The sequence below is a fragment of the Salvelinus fontinalis genome, chromosome 38 (assembly GCF_029448725.1).
Source record: "Salvelinus fontinalis isolate EN_2023a chromosome 38, ASM2944872v1, whole genome shotgun sequence".
In the NCBI taxonomy this organism is placed as follows: Eukaryota; Metazoa; Chordata; class Actinopteri; order Salmoniformes; family Salmonidae; genus Salvelinus; species Salvelinus fontinalis.
The window spans coordinates 19,531,837-19,556,347 of record NC_074702.1 but is presented as its reverse complement, the minus strand read 5'-3'; the positions used below and the strand labels follow the sequence as shown (position 1 = coordinate 19,556,347).

Here is a 24,511-nt window from a genome sequence, read left to right as displayed (position 1 = left end):
GAGGTGTTACTCATTTTAAGGTTGAATGTTACATTAGTTTGGAAGATAGCGTTAACTTAAGGCTATTTACTGTATTAAAAATGTAATATTGAATTGTTTTTGGTTTAAAATGCAACCAAATATCAACATTTATATGTACAGTGCATTCGGAAAGTATTCAGACTCCTTGACTTTTCCCACATCTTGTTACGTTACAGCCTTATTCCAAAATGGATTAAATAAAAAAATCCCTCATCATTCTACACTCAATACCCCATTATGTCACGCCCTGACCTTAGTTATCTTTGTTTTCTTTATTATTTTGGTTAGGTCATGGTGTGACGAGGGTGGTATGTGTCTTTTTGTCTTGTCTAGGGTTTTGGGTATGTCTAGGTGTGTGTGTGTTTAGTCTAGGCATTATGTAGGTCTATGGTGGCAGCTGTTTATCGTTGTCTCTGATTGGGGATCCTATTTAGGTTGCCATTTTCCAGTTTGGTTTGTGGGTGATTGTCTATGAGATGTTGCATGTCTTCCATCGTTATACTTAGCTTCACGTTCGTTTTGATGTTTTGTATTAGTTTGTTAAGTGTTCTTCGTTTCATTAAAGAAGATGTATTCACATCACGCTGTGCTTTGGTCTCCTCACTATGACGAACGGGACACATGATAAAGCAAAAACAGATTTTTTTGAATTTTTGCAAATGTATTACTAATGAAAAAACGGAACTATTACATTAACATAAGTATTCAGACCCTTTACTCTGTACTGTACTTTGTTAAAGCACCTTTGGCAGCAATAACAGCCTTGAGTGTTCTTTTGGGTATGATGATACAAACTTGGCACACCTGATTTGGGGAGTTTTGCCCATTCTTCTCTGCAGATCCTCTCAAGCTCTGTCAGGTGGGATGGGGAGCATCACTGCACAGCTATTTTCAAGTCTCTCCAGATATGTTCAATCTGGTTCAAGTCCGGGCTCTGGCTGGGCCCCTCAAGGACATTCAGAGACTTGTCCCGAAGCCACTCCTGCATTGTCTTGGCTGTGTGCTTAGGGTCATTGTCCTGTTGGAACCATCGCCTCAGTCTGTGGTCCTGAGCACTCTGGAGCAGGTTTTCATCAAGGATCTCTCTGTACTTTACTTTGCATCTTTCCCTCGATCCTGACTAGTTTCCCAGTCCCTGCCGCTGAAAAACATCCCCACAGCCTGATGCTGCCGCCACCACGCTTCACCGTAGGGATGATGCCAGGTTTCCTCCAGATGTGTCGCTTGGCATTCAAGCCAGTGGCCCTGAGCGCTCTTGGTTTCATCAGACCAGAGAATCTTGTTTCTCGTGGTCTGAGAGTCTTTTAGGTGCCTTTTGGCAAACTCCAAGCTGGCTGTCATGTGCCTTTTACTGAGGAGAGGCTTCCGTCTGGCCACACTACCATAAAGGCCTGATTGGTGGAGTGCAGCAGAGATGTTTGTCCTTCTGGAACGTTCTCCCATCTCCACAGAGAAACTCTGGAGCTCTGTCAGAGTAACCATCGGGTTCTTGGTCACCTCCCTGACCAAGGCCCTTCTCCCCCGATTGCTCAGTTTGGCCAGGAAGAGTCTTGGTGGTTCCAAAACTTCTTCCATTTAAGAATGATGGAGGAGACTGTGTTCACATTTTTTGGTACCCTTTCCCAGATCTGTGCCTAGATACAATACTGTCTCAGAGCTCTATGGACAATTCCTTTGACATCATGGCTTGGTTTTTGCTCTGACATGCACTGTCAATTGTGGGACCTCCCATTTTTACAATTTTTACCTTATATAGACCAGTGTGTGCCTCTCCAAATCATGTTCAATCAATTGAATTTACCACAGGTGTATTCCAATACAGTTGTAGAAACATCTCAAGGATGATCAATGGAAACAGGATGCACCTGAGCACAATGTCGAGTCTCATAGCAAAGAGACTGAATACTATGTAAATAATGTATTTCTATTTTATTTTTATTTGATAAATTACCAAACATTTCTAAAAACCTGTTTTTGCTTTGTCATTATGAGGTATTGTGTGTAGATTGATGAGAAACATTTTTTTAAATACAATTTAATACATTTTAGTTCCATCTGAGCCATCCCATTTTTACTTTTATTTTTGCTTGAGTTGGAGACGTGAATCCAACATATTATTTGTTAACTTGTCGACAAGTTAATAGGCTATATATTGTATTTCAAAAGTGTGGCACAGATTGAATTGTCCAAGCAGAAGATACATCTCCATCAAATGTTGACATTTGGTTGCGTTGACAAACCAACACAATTCAATATCACTAAATATCTTTACATTTTAAATCAAAGGTTGAATCATTAGGCCTATTATATTGTCAATTTTTTGTTGAATTCTTTGAATTATAATTTCTTTCTGATAATGGATCTAAAGTTGAAGATCTGATTTTGTTTTAAAGGTACAAATTCAACATATTTTATACAAGGTTTGTCAATGTTGAAATTTGGTTACCATGATTACATAATCCTTTTGTTTAAATTTCACCCTAAAAACAAAAGTTGATGACTTTTTTCAAATCCAATGTATTTTTCATGTATACTGAACAAAAATATAAACGCAAGATGTGAAGTGTTGGTCCCATGTTTCATGAGCTGAAATAAAAGATCCCAGAAATGTTCCATATGCACAACAAGCTTATTTCTCTCAAATGTTGTGCACAAATGTGTTTACATCACCAAGATAATCCATCTACCTGACAGGTGCAGCATGTCAAGAAGCTGATTAAACAGCATGATCATTACACAGGTGCACTCTGTGCTGCGGACAATAAAAGGCCACTCTAAAATGTGCAGTTTTGTCACAACACAATGCCACAGATTTCTCAAGTTTTGAGGGAGCATGCTATTGGCATGATGACTGCAACAGTCTGATCAACTCTATGCAAATAAGATGTGTTGCTGCATGAGCTAAAGGGTGGTCACACTAGATAATGACAGTTTTTTAAATATACACCCCTACCTTTTGTTTAAGGTATCTGTGACCAACATATGCATATCTGTATTCCCAGTAGTGTGAAATCCCTAGATTAAGGCTTTATTTCAATTGACTGATTACCTTATATGAACTGTAACTCATTAAAATATTAGAAATTGTTGCATGTTCCATTTATATTTTTGTTCAGTATAGATTCCACGTCACAATACCTTGACAAATTACCTTGAAACAACGTTGATTCAACCAGTTTTTGACCTGTGGAATGATGGGCTATTATACGACCTATGAATAACGTAGCATAATATATCATACTAAATGGAGTGTCAAAGATTTATGCACAGAATAATACGAATTGCCCCGAGACCAGCCAGCGCAATATTAACAAAAGTAAACTTTTTTTTACTCAACTGGCTACGATATCTGTCAAAACTACTTGAACCGTCTTTCTTGGGGATTTATGATAGCCTGCGAACCAAGAGGGCAACAAATATAGAATAGCCTCCTATAAAAAATAAGAAAACACACTAGCAACAACAGGATGCAAATAGAACAGGTTGCCAGAGCCGCTGTGATAGTTTGAAATAGCCCCCCGGTGCCTAGCAGAGTGTGCGCCCAAGTGGACAGTTGTTACGCGAGCAGCAGGTGTTCGACACGAGTGATTTATACCACTCGTGGAGAAACACTGTTAAATATCTCACTCATCTGAGAGCCGACAACGAGGGACGAAGGAATAGCGGCTTGCAATGAAACCAGTTTGAGACTGGACATCAGTGTCCGCAGCTCACTCGGACAGTTTGAGAGTCAAAACCTACTTCGCGTTTTTCCTATTGGAACGAGTGAGGTGGAGACATTTACGCAGTGTCTCATACGGAGCTTCAACAGAGGTGTGATTTGGTGAGGATATGAATGGTGCTTTGCCTGGTTCATTCTTAAAATAATCATGTGCTACACAATTCAGAAATGTGGCCTATTATTTACCTACCCACTGGGCACAGACGTCAATTCAACGTCTATTCCACGTTGGTTAAACCAAATTTCATTGAAATTACGTGGCAACAATGTTGATTTAACCAGTGTGCCCAGTAGATACTACTATTTCATTGTGAGCTTTGAAGAATGTATGGATTGGGTCAAGCAAGTGTAAAGCTTTTATTTGGTTGGAACATATTTTTTCTAACATTGTACAATTCACTTTGTCCCCTAATGGAACTTGTTGCTTTAAATACTTTCTCCATGGCCTAATATTAGAACAAATTCCCTGTCATTGTGAGTAAATCAAGAAATACAGCAGAATGGCATGTACTGTAGACTGACACTTGGGTGACATTGGCGATGTGGAATTTAAGGTTACATCAGCAGTTATATAACAACAATAGAATGATACCCGTATATTAGCCATTCATTAATATAATAGTACCCCTTGAATAGTCCTGAAGTACAGCAATTGATTGTCATAAATAATTGTTTTAATCAAACCTATGTTTTCACAGATAAATCATATGGATATAGATAGAATGTACAATAGATAGATTATCAATAAAATAGATCATACAATTAGTCAATCAGTCTAAAGTTATTTGAATGTTTGATAGTGTCCATCAAAATACACTGGTCTTCCCACTGTCACAGTAAAGACATGTCACAGTGGGAAGGAAAACTTCAGGTGGAAGGAAACCTTGAGAGAGCGAGAGAGAGCTGCACTATTACAAATACAAAGATGCTATGATGTGCACACATTCATTGACCTTTCCTATGCAGACACAAACAGATTGGATTCACATTAAATTGTCATTCATCAAGAAATCAAGTGAGGTTGAGCCAAACAACCAACAGCTTGCTCTGTGTTTGTGTTGAGCCAAACAACCAACAGCTTGCTCTGTGTTTGTGTTGAGCCAAACAACCAACAGCTTGCTCTGTGTTTGTGTTGAGCCAAACAACCAACAGCTTGCTCTGTGTTTGTGTTGAGCCAAACAACCAACAGCTTGCTCTGTGTTTGTGTTGAGCCAAACAACCAACAGCTTGCTCTGTGTTTGTGGTCTTTGTGTCCAGTACAAGTTGGGGATTGATCTAATGAATGAGTGAAAACCACTGGTCTTTAAGTGAGCTGGAGTTGACATGTAGAACCACATGGACATGTCACTCCAGGCCAAGCCATGAGCAAAAACATCTGAGTCTCATATGTGACCAACCCACCTCTATGGTGACGTCATGTGTGTGTGTGTGTGTGTGTGTGTGTGTGTGTGTGTGTGTGTGTGTGTGTGTGTGTGCGTGTGTTTGGTTTTACTATTCATGTGGGGACCAGACATCCTCATAAGGGTAGTAGCCTAAAACAAATCAAACAAGTGGGGACATTTCGCTGTTCCCTACAAGGAAAAAGGCTGTTTTAAGCTTAGGTTTAGGGTTAGAATTACGTGTTAGAGTTAGGTTTAGTTTTAGGGGTTTGGGGTTAGGGTTAAGGTTAGAGTTAGGTAAGGGTTAGGGCTAGGTTTGAACCCCACAAGGATAGTAAAACAAACGTATGTGTGTGTGTGTGTGTGTGTGTGTGTGAAGGGGAGTTAGGGTTTTGTGGTTAACAAGTGTACGGGTGCAGTGTTGCCCTAAAGGTAGTACCGTATTGATGTTTAATTCACAAGCGACTGTCTGTGTGTGTATGCACAGTGATTATTTGCTGTTCATGGATGGAACAAATAGGACCCTGTCAGTGTTGTTGGTCTGTGCAGAGGGAGGTCACTGTGATTTTCAAAGCAGTGCAAAAAAGGTGGGGGGGGCATACACCCCCACTCCAAAAGTGCAGCTGCATCAGAATCCATTGGTCGACATTCCAGACCTCAGCCACTACACTAGTGAACACAATGCCCACCGGACAACAAAAGGAGACCAATCTAGGGCATTGAAAAACATTGAAAACAGAAGTGAAGAGACTCGGTTGGAGCAGTTCTATACAGTGCTGCTGTTAGTTGGAATACAGTTCAAGAAGATTCATTTAATAATGTAAGTTGAAGATGTGTCTGATTGAAGACTGATTGTGACAACTAGTAGCCATAGCCACTCCCTCCCTGAGTATTGGAACTGCCGTTGGGCACACCTGCTTACCCTTCCCTCCTCTGCCTTGTAGCCCTGACTATTTCAGACCAGGGGAACACATAAAGGAAAGGGGCTGGGTGGAGAGAGAGAGAGTCTGGTATATTTAGCATGCTCTATTTCTGCCCCTGCTGCTCTCGTAACCTCCCCATCATACCCCCTCTCCCTGGCGCACTGCACAGGTCTGCCAAACTGTAATAAAGGTCAGACTTTAGTGTTGGTTCAGAGAGAGAGAGGACCACACACGCACTACACACATGGTTCAATCTGGCCCATGCCATGACGCTTTCAAAGGCACTCTTGGCACCAATGCTTTAGGAATGCCTTGTACTGCCAAAGGGTTTCACTATGTAATGCACATAAGTTCTGTGAAGGTCTTACTAGAATGTAGGCCTACACCTTTCCTTAAACTTAGATCTTTCCACACATAAATCAAATACAATAATGGCATCCTTTTGGTTATTAAATTGGACATGACAAAGAGAGACTTTCTCTGGCCCTTGTTTGTTCTTCTCCGCTGGCAAACGGAAAAGGGAGAGGAGTCCAAATTGAAAAATAACCAATTGACCAAGTGACCAACATTGTTGTAGCCTAGCTTTGACAGGTAAATGCTTGCTTTATACCAAGAACTGAAATATAACATAAAATGGGGTTTTGATACATAGTGCTGTGGCACACATGTTAGCCATAGTTTTTCTTTGTTTTACTATATTTTGTCTCAAGCCTAGCTTCACAACACTAACAGATAATTGTTTACAATGCCAATGGTTACCACGGACGTTAGGTTACTTGGGCAGTTTATCTACTGTTTGGAAACTTAAGCTCTGTAATGAAAATACTGAAGATTATAGGACTATTATTATGGCTATGATTATGGCAGCTTCAAACCTGATCTGACTGGTGGTCAGGTGGATAAGACTGCCCTCATAAACTAAGACTGTTGATCAAATTATTGGTCCTATTCCTAAATGTGACCAAATGGTGGCCAATGGTGTTGCTTTTCTCTGATTCTTGACTGTTTGTTTGTCAACAGTTCTCTCCATTGTCTTCATCTTGTCTATGTTCAAGCAGAACGGTGTTGACTTCAGAGTGCTGTTGATGGGTTCCAAGAGTGTGGGAAATCGTTTTGCACCAAAACACAGCCTTAAAAAGTAGTTAGCATCTATTCAAATAGGTATGTACTACATCTACTTAATTACTTACAATTACAGTTGAAGTCAGAAGTTTACATACACTTAGGTTGGAGTCATTAAAACTAGTTTTTCAACCACTCCACACATTTCTTGTTAACAAACTATAGTTTTGGCAAGTCGGTTAGGACATCTACTTTGTGCATGACACAAGTAAATTTTCCAACAATTGTTTACAGACAGATTATTTCACTTAATGCTCACTGTATCACAATACCAGTGTGTCAGAAGTTTACATACACTAAGTTGACTGTGCCTTCAAACAGCTTGGAAAATTCCAGAAAATGATGTCATGGCTTTAGAAGCTTCTGATAGGCTAATTGACATCATTTGAGTCAATTGGAGGTGTACCTGTGGATGTATTTCGAAGGCCTACCTTCAAACTCAGTGCCTCTTCTTGACATCATGGGCAAATCAAAAGAAATCAGCCAAGACCTCAGAAAAAAAATTGTAGATCTCCACAAATCTGGTTCATCCTTGGGAGCAATTTCCTAAACGCCGGATAGTACCAGGTTCATCTGTACAAACAATAGTACTCAAGTATTAACACCATGGGACCACGCAGCCGTCATACCGCTCAGGAAGGAGACACGTTCTGTCTCCTAGAGATGAACGTACTTTGATGCGAAAAGTGCGAATCAATCCCAGAACAAAAGCAGGACCTTGTGAAGATGCTGGAGGAAACGGGTTCAAAAGTATCTATTCCACAGTAAAACGAGTCCTATATCGACATAACCTGAAAGGCCGCTAAGCAAGGAAGAAGCTACTGCTCCAAAACCGCCATAAAAAAGCCAGACTACGGTTTGCAACTGCACATGGGGACAAAGATTGTACTTTTTGGAGAAATGTCCTCTGTTCTGAAGAAACAAAAATAGAACTGTTTGGCCATAATGACCATCGTTATGTTTGGAGGAAAAAGGGGGGGGCTTGCAAACCGAAGAACACCATCCCAACCGTGAAGCACGGGGGTGGCAGCCTCATGTTGTGAGGGTGCTTTGCTGCAGGAGGGACTGGAGCACTTCACAAAATAGATGGCATTATGAGGAAAGGAAATTATGTGGATATATCGAAGCAACATCTCAAGACATCAGTCAGGAAGTTAAAGCTTGGTCGCAAATGGGTCTTGCAAATGGACAATGACCCCAAGCATACTTCCACAGCTGTGGCAAAATGGCTTAAGGACAACAAAGTCAAGGCATTGGAGTGGCCATCACAAAGCCCTCAATTGTATAGAAAATGTGTGTGCAGAACTGAAAAAGCGTGTGCGAGCAAGGAGGCCTACAAACCTGACTCCGTTACACCAGCTCTGTCAGGAGGAATGGGCCAAAATCCACCCAACTTATTGTGGGAAGCTTGTGGAAGGCTACCCAAACCGTTTGACCCAAGTTAAACAATTTAAAGGCATTTGCTACCAAATACTAATTGAGTGTATGCAAACTTCTGACCCACTGGGAATGTGATGAAAGAAATATAGGCTGAAATAAATCATTCTCTCTACTATTATTCAGACATTTCACATTCTTAAAATAAAGTGGTGATCCTAACTGACCTAAGACAGGAAATTTTTATTAGGATTATATGTCAGGAATTGTGAATAACTGAAGTTAAAGGTATTTGGCTAAGGTGTATGTAAACTTCCGACTTCAACTGTAGATCTTGTGATCCGCTTGTTATATGATAAAATATTACAATTTGTATTCAATACAAATTGCACTCTATCTTGACAAATGGTCTACTGGAGTTGAGCCTAGATTCTGCCTGTGGTAGTGGTGTAGCGTTTCCACCTACAGGTCACAGTGTGTAATGTCTGTCTCTATCTATGCCCTGCCTGCATCTGTAGCCCCTGTACTGAGCCTGAGCCTGGTCTGCAGCCCTCGGCCTGAGGCTGGAAGGGGATGGGGACACTGGCCCTTTGCAGCCACTACTCACAGCTGTCATGGAAACGCAGCGTCATAGTGGCATTGCTACTGTTTCACCTGTGCTGCCTGCAAGGTGCTTTCTATGATCCACAGCTATTGTCTTCAAACTTCCCAATAATGTCAAGCAACTGTGATATTTCTGTTACATGCTCAATGGAAAGACATATTTTTTTCTCCTACTATTCTTACGCTATTAATGATTAATAAACTGGAGCTTCTACCTCTCTCCCTCCTCCCACAGTATGGGCATCCTGTCGCATCCTGAGGTGCAACTCTGACTTTGTAGCTGTCACCCTGGACCTTGGGGGCAGCGGTGGGGGCGGAGGAGGCGGCAGCAGAGAGGGCAATGCGGGCTACTGCAGTGCCCTCCGCTCCTATGCCATGTGTACCCGCCGCATGGCCCGTTCCTGCCGGGGTGACCTGGCCTACCACTCAGCCGTGCAGGGCATCGAGGACCTCCTCATCCAGCACAGCTGCCCCAGGACAGGCCCCACCGCTCAGCCCCGGCCCCTGCCACAGGCCCCCATCTCTGGGGACGCCTGTATCTACGAGAAGGGCTACCTCCAGCGTGAGGGCCGGACCCCTGACTATCTCCACTGTGGGGTGTTCGGGGATCCCCATGTTCGCACCTTCCGTGATGAGTTCCAGACGTGCGCTGTACAAGGGGCCTGGCCACTGATAGATAATGAGTATCTATACGTTCAGGCAACTAGCGCCCCCATGAGAGGAGGGGTGTATGCCACGGCTCTCATCACGGTAGGCCTCATTTCTAAAATAATATATAGTAAATAATATTTTATAAAAAATAATTATACAATTTACGATCCGTTCTTAGGCCCAGTACAGTCAAAAATTAGATTTTCTACCCTGAGGTTTGAATAATACTGTGAAAATTATGATAATGCCCTTTTAGTATAAGAGCTGTTTGAATAAGGCCACCTGAAATTTCTGCCTGTTTTAGTGGGATGGAGTTTTGGCCTTCCCGGTGACATCACCAGGTGGTAAATTCGGTAACACAGCAATAAGAAAGAGAGTTCCAAACCTCTCTGCCAATAACAGCTAGTGTCACATTGGTATGGAGGATCGGGAGACACACAGGCACAGGAATGCGTAATAGGGTTTTTTATTTCCCAAATTACAGCGTGCCGTGTAAAGGCACGGGGATGAAGACCAAACAAACATGTATACAAAACACAGGGTGGAAACCCAAACAAAAGTGCGAGGAGTAACACGAATAAATAACACAGGCGCACAATGATTATCACACGGGACGAGACCCGTAATCATCTGCGCAATCCACAATGGCACAAAAGCCAAAACAACACAGCACAGGTACTCACACAACCAACGGACATTGGAACAATAATCGACAGGACAATGGTGAACAAAGGGCTCACTTATACAGTTACTAATCAACTGGGAATAGGGACCAGGTGTGCGTAATGACAGTTCCGGAGGGATCTGTGACAGCTAGTTTTCAGTTTTCCCTCCCCGCTCTTGCTTGAGAAATTGCTTTTTGCCAAGAAACTTACATTTTTGGGGGGACAATTTTGAGTGAAAATAATCACAGTAACATACTTAGTTATTACCCAGAAATGATTTATTATTGAGATAAAAATTGCTTCATTGGACCTTTAAAAAATAACTACGTACAATGCATGACATTTCTTTATACATAAATAAAGCATACGTAGGTCTAGCTCATTGGAAGGGTGTGTGTAACAACAGGGGTGTCTCTCCACCAGATTACCATCATCTTTAAGAACTGGCGCCAGTGTATCGAGCAGCAGATCTACCAGGCGGAGCTGGACAACGTTCCCGCAGCCTTCTTGGACGGCTCAGTGACCAGCGGGGAGAGGCAGGGCCAGCACAGCCTGAGCGTCCACTCTGATCTGCCTGGGCGCCAGGCTGAGATCCGTGCTGCCCACATCGGCACCACCCTGGTGGTGCGTCAGAGTGGGCGGTCCCTGGGCCTGTCAGTACGCTCGCCAAGTGCCATTGCTGAAGCATTCACCCCCGAGCAGGACCTGCAGCTGTGTGTATATGGCTGCCCACCTTCACAGCGCCTAGAGACGCTACCCAGCCCCTCTTCTTCCTCCTCCCTTTCCTCCTCTTCCTCCAGCCAGCCCTCTGCTGCAGCCCATGTCCACTGTGCAGCCCTCCTCCCTGCTAGGGACATCTACTACCAGGCCTGCCTGTTTGACCTGCTGGCCACAGGGGACCTCAACTCCAGCACGGCGGCCGTGGCGGCCCTGGAAGACGCCCGGGGAATGATCTCAGACCCCAATAAGGTGCATCTGCTACTGGTGGGCAAGGCCGATGGGAGTAGCCCATGTCTGCCTCTGATCCTGGCTGTGGCCGTCCTATCAGAGCATCTGTTGGCTCTGTGGACGGGGCAGTGTTTATGAACTAGTGACTGGTAGGAGCTTTGGGCATAGTCTGTGACCGAGCAGATGCTCTTTCTTCATACTTGATGGCCTTGTTTCATAAACAACAGGCATCACCTTTGACTGGTTGGAACCCAGTGGCATTGTGACTGGTTACAGAAGTCAATGTTTCCCTGATTCGTTTTCTTCCAGCAGGAAAATAATGTTGATAGGAATAAATACAGGTGAATGCTCTCAGTGAGGATAGAAGTGAACTCTTGAAGCCTGACACTAGTTGTGTTGATTCTAATCCCTTAACTATACTGAGCCAAATGTATTAAAACAATATGTATTATCCGTCTCAGCACAGAGGATGGCATGCTGCGGCCTGTTGCATAATTCCACGAATTCAGACAGTAAATGGAATCTTTAACTCTTTTTTTTATATACTTTCTGTTATTTTCCGTTTATTTTATCATGGAGGGAATTTAGTGGTTTATTTATAGTAAATATAATACTACAGTGGTATCATCCTCTGTAAAGAAACTAATTTATCACTAATTTATTACGTCATCTTTGTGTGTCTACATTTGGTTTGCAGTGAGTTGTAATAATGTCTCGATTTCATAAGGGAATGTTTTTGAATGTACGTTTGGTTCATATGTCAGAATTTGTAAGACAATGTTTACAATGTATTGTTCATACTGTTCATATTTATCCCTACTGTAGTAAAAAATATATCTTCCCAAAGTTACTCATACCATCTTTCTAAAACAATAGGGATCAAGCAAAGAGTAAATGAAAATAATATATTGTTTTCCAAATGCTGGAAAATACCTCAAATTGCCTTCCATGTAATAATGTGATCTCTGACAAGGATAAAAAATATTTATACCTACAGATTCTAATATATTTCCCTTTGTGAGTTTTATTAAATTTGATCGTTTTTTCCCCAAGACCCGAAAATGGTCTGTATAATGTCCTGAGTGTGTATTTTTAATGAGCGACCTTAACTGGGGTTTTGTGAACCTTGAAATGTCCAATACAACTGCAGTATTCCTCTGGAGGTACTACTGAGGCAGCATTTGGGTGAGTTGAGTTCTCTTTCGCTGTGACTGGCAGCTCTCTTCTGCCCTCTGATGTCAGATGTCTTCTCTGATGACTGCCCAGCATTCCTGTTGTTGCTTCTGTGATAGCTGGAATGAGTCCATTAGCTTCTCCGATGGAATAGGTCAATGTAGAAAGTGATAGGAGGAGGGGGGGGGGGGGGGTCAGGGGCAGTGGTGTTGATCAAAAAGGGGGGCAAATTGTATTGTTTTTTTATTGATTGTATTGGTTTTGATGTGATTCAATAAAAACAATTGTTCACAATAAAAAATAAAGTGATAAGAGACAGCGAGGAACCACACGTTAATACAGTAAACAATATTAGACAATGTACACATGGCAATTAAGTGCACTTTATTTCAATAATCTTTCAGTATTCTTCAGTACAAAAACAAAACACAAATCAAATTTGTGACGAGAATCCTTCATATTACATACTGTGAATTACTAGAAGGAAAGTGAATAGAAATTAAGTTTGAACCTTACTCTCTTATTTCTCTATTCACTCAGATCCACTTTAGCCGACATCTGCATAGAGGTTGTTTTGGCGGTGTCGGAGGTGAACTGCGTTAGAGCTGTCAAATCCACAAGGGCTCCTGGCATTATACCTAAATCGGAATTTTCCATTGGCTGCACAGCGTCGCATTAAGAGAAATCCCATGTAGCCTTGTTTACAAGTTCCAACACTAGAATGTGAGATGTAATCTTCACCTCGATTAGGCTGATAGAAATCCTCATTATTTAGTTGAATGATTTTCAATTAGAGCGTCATTATTTCTATATAGCCTACACTTTCTCGTTCTGAACTTCTAACGCCAGTGGGAAGGTGTGGCTTCATGACAGTGATCAAGAGCAGCTGCTCACCGATTTGACTGCTCTAATGCAGTTACACCTCCGACACTGCCAAACATCAGCTATTTTTCTACCCAAGCCTTTTTTCACTTTAGTGGATAAGCTTATATCTTTTTGGGGGGAGCGGTGGGAGTCCAATAATACATAAAGCATTCCTCCAGAGAGATAGAACACACAAGTCCTTCCTAACTTTATGCATTATTGCTGGGCAGCGAATATACAAAATATTGTTTACTGGCTTCACACTCCAGAAACTGACTGGTGTCAAACAGAAATCAACTCCTATTTCTCTTCCTCTTTGTCAGCTTTAGTTACCTTCAATTTTACTATTTCAGCTTCGCGCTACACATCCAATCCAATTGTTGTCAATACTCTTAAAATTTGGCCTTAATTCCGTCAACAGTTTAAATTCTGTGAATTCTCTATTCAAGTTCCTATATGTAATAATCACCTCTTCCTTCCAGCCAAACTGGATTCAGCTTGAAGCCTGTGGCAGCGGAATGGCCTTACTAACTTTAATGACCTTTATATTGATGGCACCTTTACATTTGATAGTGAGGTCATCAAAATTGGCAATCCACCCCATTCAAGTGTATTTAGGTATTTCCAAATGTAGATATTTTTGAGATAATCATGTCCTTTGATAACCCATCACTTAAAAAAAAAAATTAGATCTGAGCGGGAAAAGGAACTTGGCTGAGAGACCTCGGACGAAGTCTTGCTTAGGGTAAGTGGAAGCTCCTCTTGTGCCCGGCTCAGCCTTATACTTCACTGTATCCATTTCAGTAAGGCCAGGCTCTCCAAATTCTACCCAAATATTGATGGTACGTGTGACCGGTGTAAAAGCTCCTTGGCGCACTTGACTCACATAATCTGGTTTTGTCCCCGTCTGGCAGACTACTGGTCCACTATATTTAAAACCCTTTCTGAAGCATTTGATATTGAGTTGCAGCCTAGTGCAGAAATTGGCTATTTTTGGAGTACCAAACAACAATCCTTCCCTGACCAATAGACAGCTAGATGCCATTGCCTTTGCCTCCCTGTTGGCACACAGAATAATTCTATTGGATTGGAAATATATCAATCCTCCCTCAGCCTCTCTTTGGCTCAAAGATTTGATGCTGTTCCTAAAATGAGACAACATTAAGTAGACCATTAAAAAGTCAACCAACTCATTTTATTCCAGCTGGGACCTGATGATATCCTATTAGTACTCTTGGCCCCACCTCCAGCCCTTGAGGTTACTGCTACATAGGCCTATAGCATCACCTTCCTCCAGATTAGTATTCTTGGCCCCACTCCCAGCCCTTGAGGTTACTGCTATATAGGCCTAAAGGATCACCTTCCTCCAGATTAGTGCTCTTGGCCTCCCCGCCAGCCCTTGAGATTACTGCTATATAGGCCTAAAGGATCACCTTCCTCCAGATTAGTGCTCTTGGCCTCCCCGCTAGCCCTTGAGATTACTGCTATATAGGCCTAAAGGATAACCTTCCTCCAGATTAGTGCTCTTGGCCTCCCCGCCAGCCCTTGAGGTTACTGCTATATAGACCTAGAAGATTACATAATCACTTGAAATTGTTAGGCTATTACATTTTTGCTTTGTATTGAAGTAATATTATGTTGTATACTTTGGTGTTGTGTTTTCTGATATGTAACTAATTGACTTTCCCTTTCTTTTTAAATGTGTTTCGAATCATTCTGGGTTTGTCGTCTAGTTATGGGGTGTCAGCTAGCGCCTATTAACAATTGTTCTGATTGAATCTAGGCCTAAACCTCTCACATTGGATGCTAATGTTAATGTAGTTCCTTTTGTATTTAGCCCAGTCCCACGTTCTCTTTTTAAACAGTTGGACCCATTATAAACACTTCTCTCTTTCAATACTTACAGTGCATTCGGAAGGTATTCAGATCCCTTGACTATTTCCACATTTAGTTATGTCACAGACTTATTCAAAAATGTATTCAATTGTTTTCACCCCTCATCAATCTATACACAATACCCCATAATGACAAAACGAAAACAGATTTTTAGTCATTTTTGCAAATAATTTTGAAAAAATCACATTTACATAAGTATTCAGACCCAGCGATCGAGGGAAAGCTGAACAGAGCAAAGTGAGAGAGATCCTTGATGAAAACCTGCTTCGGGGCGCTTAGGACCTCAGACTGAGTTAAGGGTCTGAATACTTATGTAAATGTATAGGTCAGTTTTTTATTTTTAAGAAATTTGGAAAAATGTCTAAACCTGTTTTTGCTTTGTCATTATGGGGTACTGTGTGTAGCTTGATGAGTGAAAATAATGATTTCATCCATTTTAGAATTAGGCTGTAACATAATTTTGTTTCAAAAAAGTAAAGGGGTCTGAATAGTTCCCGAAGGCACTGTATATACTAATATGCCAACAAAAACACTCACATAGACAATAGTATACTAACTAAACAATATACACAAAGAATTTGAACATCAAGCTCTAATAAAATAATACCAGTGTAAACAAGCTTCAGTATCACACAGAATGTCCCAATATTGCACATACACCATCCATAGATATATATACAGCCCCCTGTGTGTGTGTGCTCGCGTGTGCGCGCTGTATTTGTGTGTGTGTGTGTGCATTTGATCAATGGTGGAATGTATTTAACAGTGAAAGCAGGCGGACACAAAGTCACTGACATCAGATGGTAACTCCATTTGAAGTAAGCCAGGCTGGTTAGCTCCAACTGAATTATCCAACCATACAGATCCCCAAGTAGTCTAACCCACAGGGGCAAGCGGTGCATAGAAACATATTAAACTACAAGCAGGGTTAGAACCAGAGTCCACTCTACTTGTCTTGAGGCCTCATATACATCCAAGTCATTGTGTTTGCTTAAATAGTGTTAATGTGTGTAGTTCCATCTGTGTGGGTTGTTCCCAGTCTCTCTGGTGCTGTTTGAATACAAGTCTTAATGGCACTTCAGCCTTTGGCCTGTGAGCTTGCAGTCCAATCACTGATGACAGATCAGCTTTAAAAGGGGTAAAGAACCTTTGATCTGTGAGTTTGCAGTCTGCCTGCAGATCTCCTTTCAGTTTAATTTCACTCAAGAGGTGGAACTCCTCCCAAACAGCCTCCTCGAATCAAGAACTGGTCTCCATGGCGCGAGTGGGCATTCTTAGGCGTCTGCTAATTGGTCAGAGGTCAGCTGCTCACGGTCTGACACGTCATCCGCTGGCAGCCGTGCCCGGTCAAAGAACCCACACTGAGGAAGAGAGGGTTAAGTTATACTAAAGTCCTGTGTGTGTGTGTGTGTGTGTGTGTGTGTGTGTGTGTGTGTGTGTGTGTGTTTGTGTGTGTACCTTCCACATGGCCAGTGTTAGCATGGCCAGGACCAGCAGTCCCAGTAGGATGGCCAATATGATGACCCACAGAGGAACAGCAAACGCCACATCAGGAGTCCCCCACAGCACCAGTGTACCCATCTTTAACACACACAATCACAGTTAGTTACAGGCTGGGTGGGGTTCAGGGTAAAGGTTATTGTAGGTAATAGTTAGGGTGGATGTCACATCTTACTGAAGTGGTGTGTTGGGGTAAGGAGGAGGTCTGGAGGCTATAGGGCAAGGTAGAGGTATGGGTTAGTGTTAGGGGTATCTTAATGAAGTGGTGTGTTGGGGTAAGGAGGAGGTCTGGAGGCTATAGGGCAGGGTAGAGGTATGGGTTAGTGTTAGGGGTATCTTAATGAAGTGGTGTGTTGGGGTAAGGAGGAGGTCTGGAGGCTATAGGGCAGGGTAGAGGTATGGGTTAGTGTTAGGGGTATCTTAATGAAGTGGTGTGTTGGGGTAAGGAGGAGGTCTGGAGGCTATAGGGCAGGGTAGAGGTATGGGTTAGTGTTAGGGGTATCTTAATGAAGTGGTGTGTTGGGGTAAGCAGAATTGCTGGAGGCGATAGGGCAGGGTAGAGGTATGGGTTAGTGTTAGGGGTATCTTATTGAAGTGGTGTGTTGGGGTAAGCTGGAGGCGTTAGGGCAGGGTAGAGGTATGGGTTAGTGTTATCTTACTGAAGTGGTGTGTTGGGGTAAGTAGGAGGTCTGGAGGCTATAGGGCAAGGTAGAGGTATGGGTTAGTGTTAGGGGTATCTTATTGAAGTGGTGTGTTGGGGTAAGCAGTAGGGCAGGGTACACTCTTAGAATTAGTGGTGACTTTAGGAACCACATTTGCACCTATGGTTAGGTTCATGGAGGAACCTTCAATGTTTCAATGTAGCAAAACTCTTGACTGGAGGCATGTCTTAGTGTGGGCGTGGCTTTCAGATAGATCTTTTCAGGCCACCCGTGGGGGTAAATGTCATTCCTGTTAATCTGTTCTGTTGCATTGTCATCATATGTTAAGGTTGAACACTGACAGTTTTGTAGCTTCAATGGGGCTTACAGAGTTCCTCAAGAGTCCATGCAAATCCCAAAGTTGGACTAGTTACCACTTTATTACTATATGAATGAATGAAAGAAAAGTATATTTTCTTGTCAAATCGCCAACCCATCCTTTATGGGATTAATTGACACATAAACAAACATTACAATAATTCGCTATGGTAATTAAATGATTATCGTTCAAAAGTTTGAGGCCACTTAGAAATGTCCTTGTTTTTGAAAGAATAGCACTTTTTTTGTCCATTAAAATAACATAAAAATGATTAGAAATACGGTGTAGACATTGTTAATGTTGTAAATGACTATTGTAGCTGGAAACGGCAGATTTTTAATGGAATATCTACATAGGCGTACAGAGGCCCATTATCAGCAACCATCACTCCTGTGTTCCAATGACACGTTGTGTTAGCTAATCCAGGTTTATAATTTTAAAAGGCTAATTGATCATTAGAAAACCCTTTTTCAATTATGTTAGCACAGATGAAAACTGTTTTCCAGATTAAAGAAGCAATAAAACTGGCCTTCTTTAGACTAGCTGAGTATTGGCTCTAACCAAACTGGCTCTAACCAGAATAGAAAGAGGAGTGGGAGGACCCGGTGCACAACTGAGCAAGTAGACAAGCACATTAGAGTGTCTAGTTTGAGAAACAGACTTCTCACAAGTCCTCAACTGCCAGCTTCATTAAATAGTACCCGCAAAACACCAGTCTCAATGTCAGGCAGAGTTCTAGGCAGAGTTGCAAAGAAAAAGCCATCTCTCAGACTGGCCAATAAAAATAAAAGATTAAGATGGGCAAAAGAACACAGACACTGGACAGAGGAACTCTGCCTAGAAGGCCAGCATCCCGGAGTCGCCTCTTCACTGTTGACGTTGCGACTGGTGTTTTGTGGGTACTATTTATATTTTTGATAACTTTTACTTCACTACATTCCTAAAGAAAATAATGTACTTTTTACTCCATACATTTTACTGTACCTGACACCCAGAAGTACTCGTTACATTTTGAATGCTTAGCAGGACAGGAAAATGGTCCAATTTACACACTTATCAAAACAGCACATGGTCATCCCTTCTGCCTCTGTTCTGGCGGACTCACTAAACACAAAAGCATCTTTTATAAATAATGTCTGAGTGTTGGAGAGTGCCCCTGGCTATCCATGCATTTTTAAAACAAGAAAATGGTGCTGTCTGCTTTGCTTAATAGAAGGAATTTGAAATGTATACTTCTACTTTTACTTTTGATACTTAAGTATATTTTAGCAATTACATTTACTTTTGATACTTAAGTATATTTAGAACCAAATACTTTTAGACTTTTACTCAAGTAGTATTTTACTGGGTGACTTTACTTTTACTTGAGTAACTTTCTATTAAGGTATCTATACTTTTACTCAAGTATGACAATTGGGTACTTTTTCCAGCACTGTCGAATACCCTTTTCAGAGGGGTTCCTCATGGAACCTTTTTGAACTGGAAAGGTTCCCCGTGTGGCAATTTTTAGAACCTCAGAAGGTTCTTCCAGGCTCCTTTTCTTCTAAGAGTGTATAGGTATTGGTTAGTGTTCGGGGTATCTTACTGAAGTGGTGTGTTGGGGTAAGGAGGAGGGCTGGAGGCGGTAGGGCAGGGCCGTCACTCTGAAGGACACGGTAGAGTTGAGGAGGTATGGGTCGTTACGTCTCTGCAAGGTGAATAGATGTTATAGATACTTTATTTCTTAATACTAATAATAACATTAATATGAATACTCCCAGTAGTACATAAGTTTGGGTTTATGTGCTTGTGCTCACCTGGAGGAAGGTGTGAGCCCAGAGTCGGGAGCGGATCTTGACTACAGCGCTCTGACCACGGTCCAACCGCCCGACCACACACAGAACTCTTAGACAAATGATGTTACTGCAGTTCTACAGAGCGGGAGAAACAGAGAGAGAGAGAGTTCATATACATTCCAAAACTGCTGCTGTATAGTAATACCAAACAAGCTGACAGTGAAATCCAAGGCTGCTGATAATGAAGTGCACGTATTGTAAGTACCAGGGTCTTGCTGCTGTAGGGCTGGGCAGCGGTGGTGGCTCGTCTGTAGCGGTGAGGAGAGCTACTGTTTCTCAGAAAGCCCAACAATTCTGGAGTGTCCTGGACAGAGGACATCTGAGAGAGAAAGAGACAGAGAGAGAGAGACACAGAGACACAGAGACAGAGAAAGAGAGTGAGCGTGAGAGTAAGAGCGAGAAAGAGGGGAGAGAATTAAGTCACATTATTACATACCACTTATAAGACCAACCAACCATCTATACAAAAAACACTACAGGTACACACTTACAGTGCCTTGCTAAAGTATTTAAGCCTATTTTTACTCCTAAACTAATTTAGGCTTGCCTAAACAAAGGGGCTGAATACTTATGCAACGACTATATTTTAGTCATCACATTTTTATTAATCTTTTTTAAATATAATTTTTCTTTGACTTTGACATTACATAGTAGTTTGTGTAGACATTAAATTACAATGAAGTCCATTTGAATCCCACTTTCTAACACAATAAAATGTGAAGAAATCCAATGGGTATGAATACTTTTGCAAGGCATACACAGGCCTACACATTGTAGATGACACACTGTCTAGTAGCCTGATCAGCAGCCTTGTAGTCAGTTCTCTACCTCGTGGAAAAAGAAGAGACCAAACAACACAGGGCTCAGGGTTACTCTGGTTCTCTTGATGTTTGATCAGATGTCCTTGGTGCTACTTTGACATCCACCACATGTTGACTTCTCACGGAGTGGGCTAGTTCCTGTTGACGCGTTTCTATAAAGATTCCCCATTCTGCTTTTTTCCCCTCTTATTTTTGCTGGTAGTGAGACTCATAGACAACATTACTATTGAACTAAGGCATCATTCAAAATGAGGGGTGTAGTAGATATGCTGGTGCTGATGTTCTATCTGTTTGGGGCCTGGTCTGAGGGAGAGAGTAAAGGAGGGATGGATCAGATTGACCAGAACATTCGATTCACTACCATAGATGCTGTCTGGGATGAGCTGAATCACCTGAGACTCATGCTGAACAACACAAAGAAACGAGTAGAGAAGTTGGAGAAGAAGAATGCAGGTACTGTAATAATGCTCATATAGACAGAGAAAGAAAGAAAGAACAACGGTAGCCTGATGTAATAATACAGGTAATGAAACCGATCACACTGTGAAAATAAGTAGTGCTTGTTTCTCATTCTGTATTGATTGATAAGTTTGGACATTTATGTTGGTGCCATTTCAGTCCTGGGGGACAGGGTGGTCAAGCGGAAGACAGAGAACACATATAATCATCATTAGATGTCCTTTCTGAAATGGATTTAGATAACAATTCACTGTCAGCTGCTAATATTGATCATACATACATAGGCTACAGTATATCTTTATCATTAAAGCTCAAGCAGCAGAACTGACATACCTAGATACTGTGATACTGATGTTGGATTTACAGATCTAGAACCAAGGTAATAACAAAATGCTAATTTGACAAAATACGATTTAGTTAATTAGCTCAATCAAAAATGTACAACTGTGGATTTTGCTGGACATTTTATGATGCTGTCCAAGACAAATTCCCTTGTGATTTCAGCCCAGAGTTACCGCAAAGGGATTGCTTAGCACAGGGGTTCCCATCTTTCTTTAAAGGTAGACTTTATAAGAACTACTGTGCCTCAGATGAGCATAGCTAATTGCAGGGAGAAATAAATAAAGCATTGTTTTAGCTGCATCCCAGCTACATATTTTCAGGCTATTTCAGCCCTGGAAAACAGAGTGACAGACAGTGAGAGCCAGGTGGTGGAACCAAAGAAAGAGAATGCAGGTAATAAGGAGACTACTATGAATAAACATGTGGAGCACATTTGTTTTGCATATAAGATGTATGACTCTGTAAGTGAAGTTGTGAACTTGTAATTTTAAAAAGCTTTATGTCACATTGGGGTTAAAAAACATGCCAGTGTACTACTAGAAGTTATAGCATGAGAATTATTGACAATGAAAATTAATGGTGCTATATAAGTGCTTTCAGAAAGTATTCATACCCCTTGACTTATTCCACATTTTGTTGTGTTAAAGCCTGATTTCAAAATGGATTCTCACTCATCTACACACAATACCCCATAATGACATTAGACATTTTAGCAAATGTATTGAAAATGAAATACAGAAATATTTACATAAGTATTCACACCCCTGAGTCAATTATTTGTAGAAGCACCTTTGGCAGTGATTACAGCTGTGTCTTTCTGGGTAAGTCTCTAATAGCTTTGCACACATGGATTGTACAACTGCACATTATTATTTTTTCATTCGTCAAGCTCTGTCACGTTGATTGAAATTATAGATCTGGAGGCCAGAGTGACAGCCAGTGAGAGCCAGGTGGAAGACTTGAAGAAACAGAATGCAGGTAATAACGAGATGTGTTTTAAAAAAAAAATGTTTTCAATAGAAACAACAGCTCTGGATATTGCCTATTACATATGGATGTTACATATCGTCTACTATATTTATATAATTCCAGGTCAAGCAGCACTAATGTTATCCTTGGGAAGCCAAATAACAGCCCTTCAGAGCCAGATGGCAGAATTGAAGAAAGACAATGCAGGTAATAATGAAATGTGTTCTGAAGAGCTATTGAGTTAATGATTTGCTCAATAGAAAAATAATCACAGTTCTGGATATTGCCTTTTGCCTCTTTCCAGATCAAGCAGCAGAACTGTCAGCCCTGGAGAACACAGTGACAGCCAGTGGCACAGTGACAGCCAGGTGGCAGAGCTGATGGCCAAAAAAATACAGGTGACTAAAATGTTTTACTTATCAGAGCTACTACATGTACGCTTCACCTGAACATGATTCAGCTAATGTTAGGACGTGATCAAGCAAAGCGATGTTCCATAGCTACATCACAGTTTATTGTTTTGTTGTTTGCATTATTTTCTAGCCCTGGAGGCCAGAGTGTCGTGGGGGAGATCTTCGTGGGCTATACTCGGCCTTCTCTCAGGCAGCGCATCAACTCTTCATTTAATTGATTACAGTTTGAATTGGACAGCAGCCAATCAAATTGAGCCAGGTGAGAAAAAGTTGCGCGTGGCAATGCAGATGAATGTCGGCGGGGAAATTCAGTCGGAGCCCTTGGAAAGATGATACCCAAAATGATTATTTCAGATATAAATACTACGCTGTAGTCAACAAAAAACGGATTGCAACTTGCACAACATGCGGGAAGAAAATGACAGACGGAGGCGCAACAACTTCCAACTTTGTTCGACATTTGAAGCTGCACACAAGAACGGTAAGTCGTGGCTAATATAGCCGACAGGTATATATTTTATTACTTTACTGGTGTATCATGTAGTCTAACGTAACATTAAGTCAACAAGCCTCCATACAGTCAGTCAGTGTGGGAACATGATCATTTCACCCAAGATTGAGCTACAACTGGCTAGGCAGTTGGTAGCCTAAATCCTGCCTGATGTTACTGCTGTTGCTAAAACCATTGACATACGTTAGCCTACTGTAACCACGCCTACTGTGTGTGTGTGTGTGTGTGTGTGTGAGTGAGTGAGTGAGTGAGTGAGTGAGAGGTTGGGCGATTGTGTAACGTTAAAGCCTACATTGCCCGATTGCGCCCCATAGCGGGGGTCTTTCTCATGACTAGCTGGCCTGATGACTCCTTGCTGTCCCCAGTCCACCTGGTCGTGCTGCTGCTCCAGTTTCAACTGTTCTGCCTGCGGCCATGGAACCCTGACCTGTTCACCGGACGTGCTACCTTGTCCCAGACCTGCTGTTTTCAACTCTCTAGAGACAGCAGGAGAGTTAGAGAAACTCTGAATGATCGGCCATGAAAAGCCAACTGACATTTACTACCGAGGTGCTGACCTGTTGCACCCTCTACAACCACTGTGATTATTATTATTTGACCCTGCTGGTCATCTATGAACATTTTAACATCTTGTCCTTGTTCTGTTATAATCTCCACCCGGCACAGCCAGAAGATGAATGGCTACCCCTCATAGCCTGGTTCCTCTCTAGGTTTCTTCCTAGGTTCTGGCCTTTCTAGGGAGTTTTTCCTAGCCACCGTGCTTCTACACCTGCATTGCTTGCTGTTTGGGGTTTTAGGCTGGGTTTCTGTACAGCACTTTGTGGCATCAGCTGATGTAAGAAGGGCTATATAAATACATTTGATTGAGAGCGACAGCCAGTGAGAGTCATGTGGCAGAACTGAAGGGAAAGAACGCAGGTGACTAAATATCTTTACTTATAAGAAATACTATGTATATGTCTCACTTTAACATGATTCAGTTTATTTCAGGATGTGATAGAGCTACATCTTGGTTTATCGTTTTCACCATAAATTATGTTTCTGCATAAATGATTTTCTAGCCCTGGAGGCCAGAGTGACAGCCAGTGAGAGCCAGGTGGAAGAGCTGGAGAAAGAGAATGCAGGTAATGATGACATGAAGAAAGACAATGCAGGAAACAACAAGAAGTGTTTTGAAAAACTATTGAGTTAACAATTTACTCAATAGAAAAAAGCGCAGCTCTGGATATTGTCTATTGCCTCTCTACAATATTTCTATAATTTCAGCCCAAGCAGCAGAACTTTCAGACTTGAAGAAC

The 24,511-nt window shown here is 41.8% G+C and overlaps 2 protein-coding genes across 3 annotated transcripts in view; one reads left to right on the top strand and one right to left on the bottom strand.

Annotated features, from left to right (window-relative positions):
- The first annotated feature begins 3,554 nt into the window (after positions 1–3,554).
- On the top strand, positions 3,555–12,756 carry LOC129837816 (hemojuvelin-like). Of its 2 annotated transcripts, none has more exons than XM_055904270.1 (5): positions 3,555–3,834; positions 7,103–7,205; positions 9,062–9,213; positions 9,382–9,896; positions 10,886–12,756. In XM_055904270.1, the coding sequence occupies exons 3-5, from the start codon at positions 9,117–9,119 to the stop codon at positions 11,546–11,548; spliced, it is 1,275 nt and encodes a 424-aa protein (XP_055760245.1). In that variant the 5' UTR covers positions 3,555–3,834; positions 7,103–7,205; positions 9,062–9,116; the 3' UTR covers positions 11,549–12,756. The 2 variants fall into 2 exon arrangements, with proteins under 2 accessions (XP_055760245.1, XP_055760244.1); XM_055904269.1 differs by having other exon boundaries at positions 3,555–3,844.
- A 196-nt stretch (positions 12,757–12,952) lies between these two features.
- The window catches only part of LOC129837476 (integrin alpha-8-like), a 70,416-nt gene continuing 58,857 nt past the window's right edge, over positions 12,953–24,511 (bottom strand). The window contains exons 26-30 of the mRNA XM_055903670.1: positions 19,904–20,017; positions 19,660–19,773; positions 19,449–19,550; positions 16,802–16,924; positions 12,953–16,704 (exon numbers count right to left, since the gene is read on the bottom strand). Of these exons, the coding sequence (XP_055759645.1) occupies positions 16,618–16,704; positions 16,802–16,924; positions 19,449–19,550; positions 19,660–19,773; positions 19,904–20,017 (540 nt within the window). The 3' untranslated portion in view covers positions 12,953–16,617. The remainder of the gene's footprint in view (positions 16,705–16,801; positions 16,925–19,448; positions 19,551–19,659; positions 19,774–19,903; positions 20,018–24,511) is intronic.

What these genes read in the sequence shown, in the direction of transcription:
- LOC129837816 (XM_055904270.1), top strand. Translation starts at nt 9,117, where the DNA reads ATGGGGACACTGGCCCTTTGCAGCCACTACTCACAGCTGTCATGGAAA. An exon ending in TCACCTGTGCTGCCTGCAAG is followed by an intron (nt 9,214 to 9,381) that starts GTGCTTTCTATG and finishes CTCCTCCCACAG; the next exon opens with TATGGGCATCCTGTCGCATC. An exon ending in ATGCCACGGCTCTCATCACG is followed by an intron (nt 9,897 to 10,885) that starts GTAGGCCTCATT and finishes TCTCTCCACCAG; the next exon opens with ATTACCATCATCTTTAAGAA.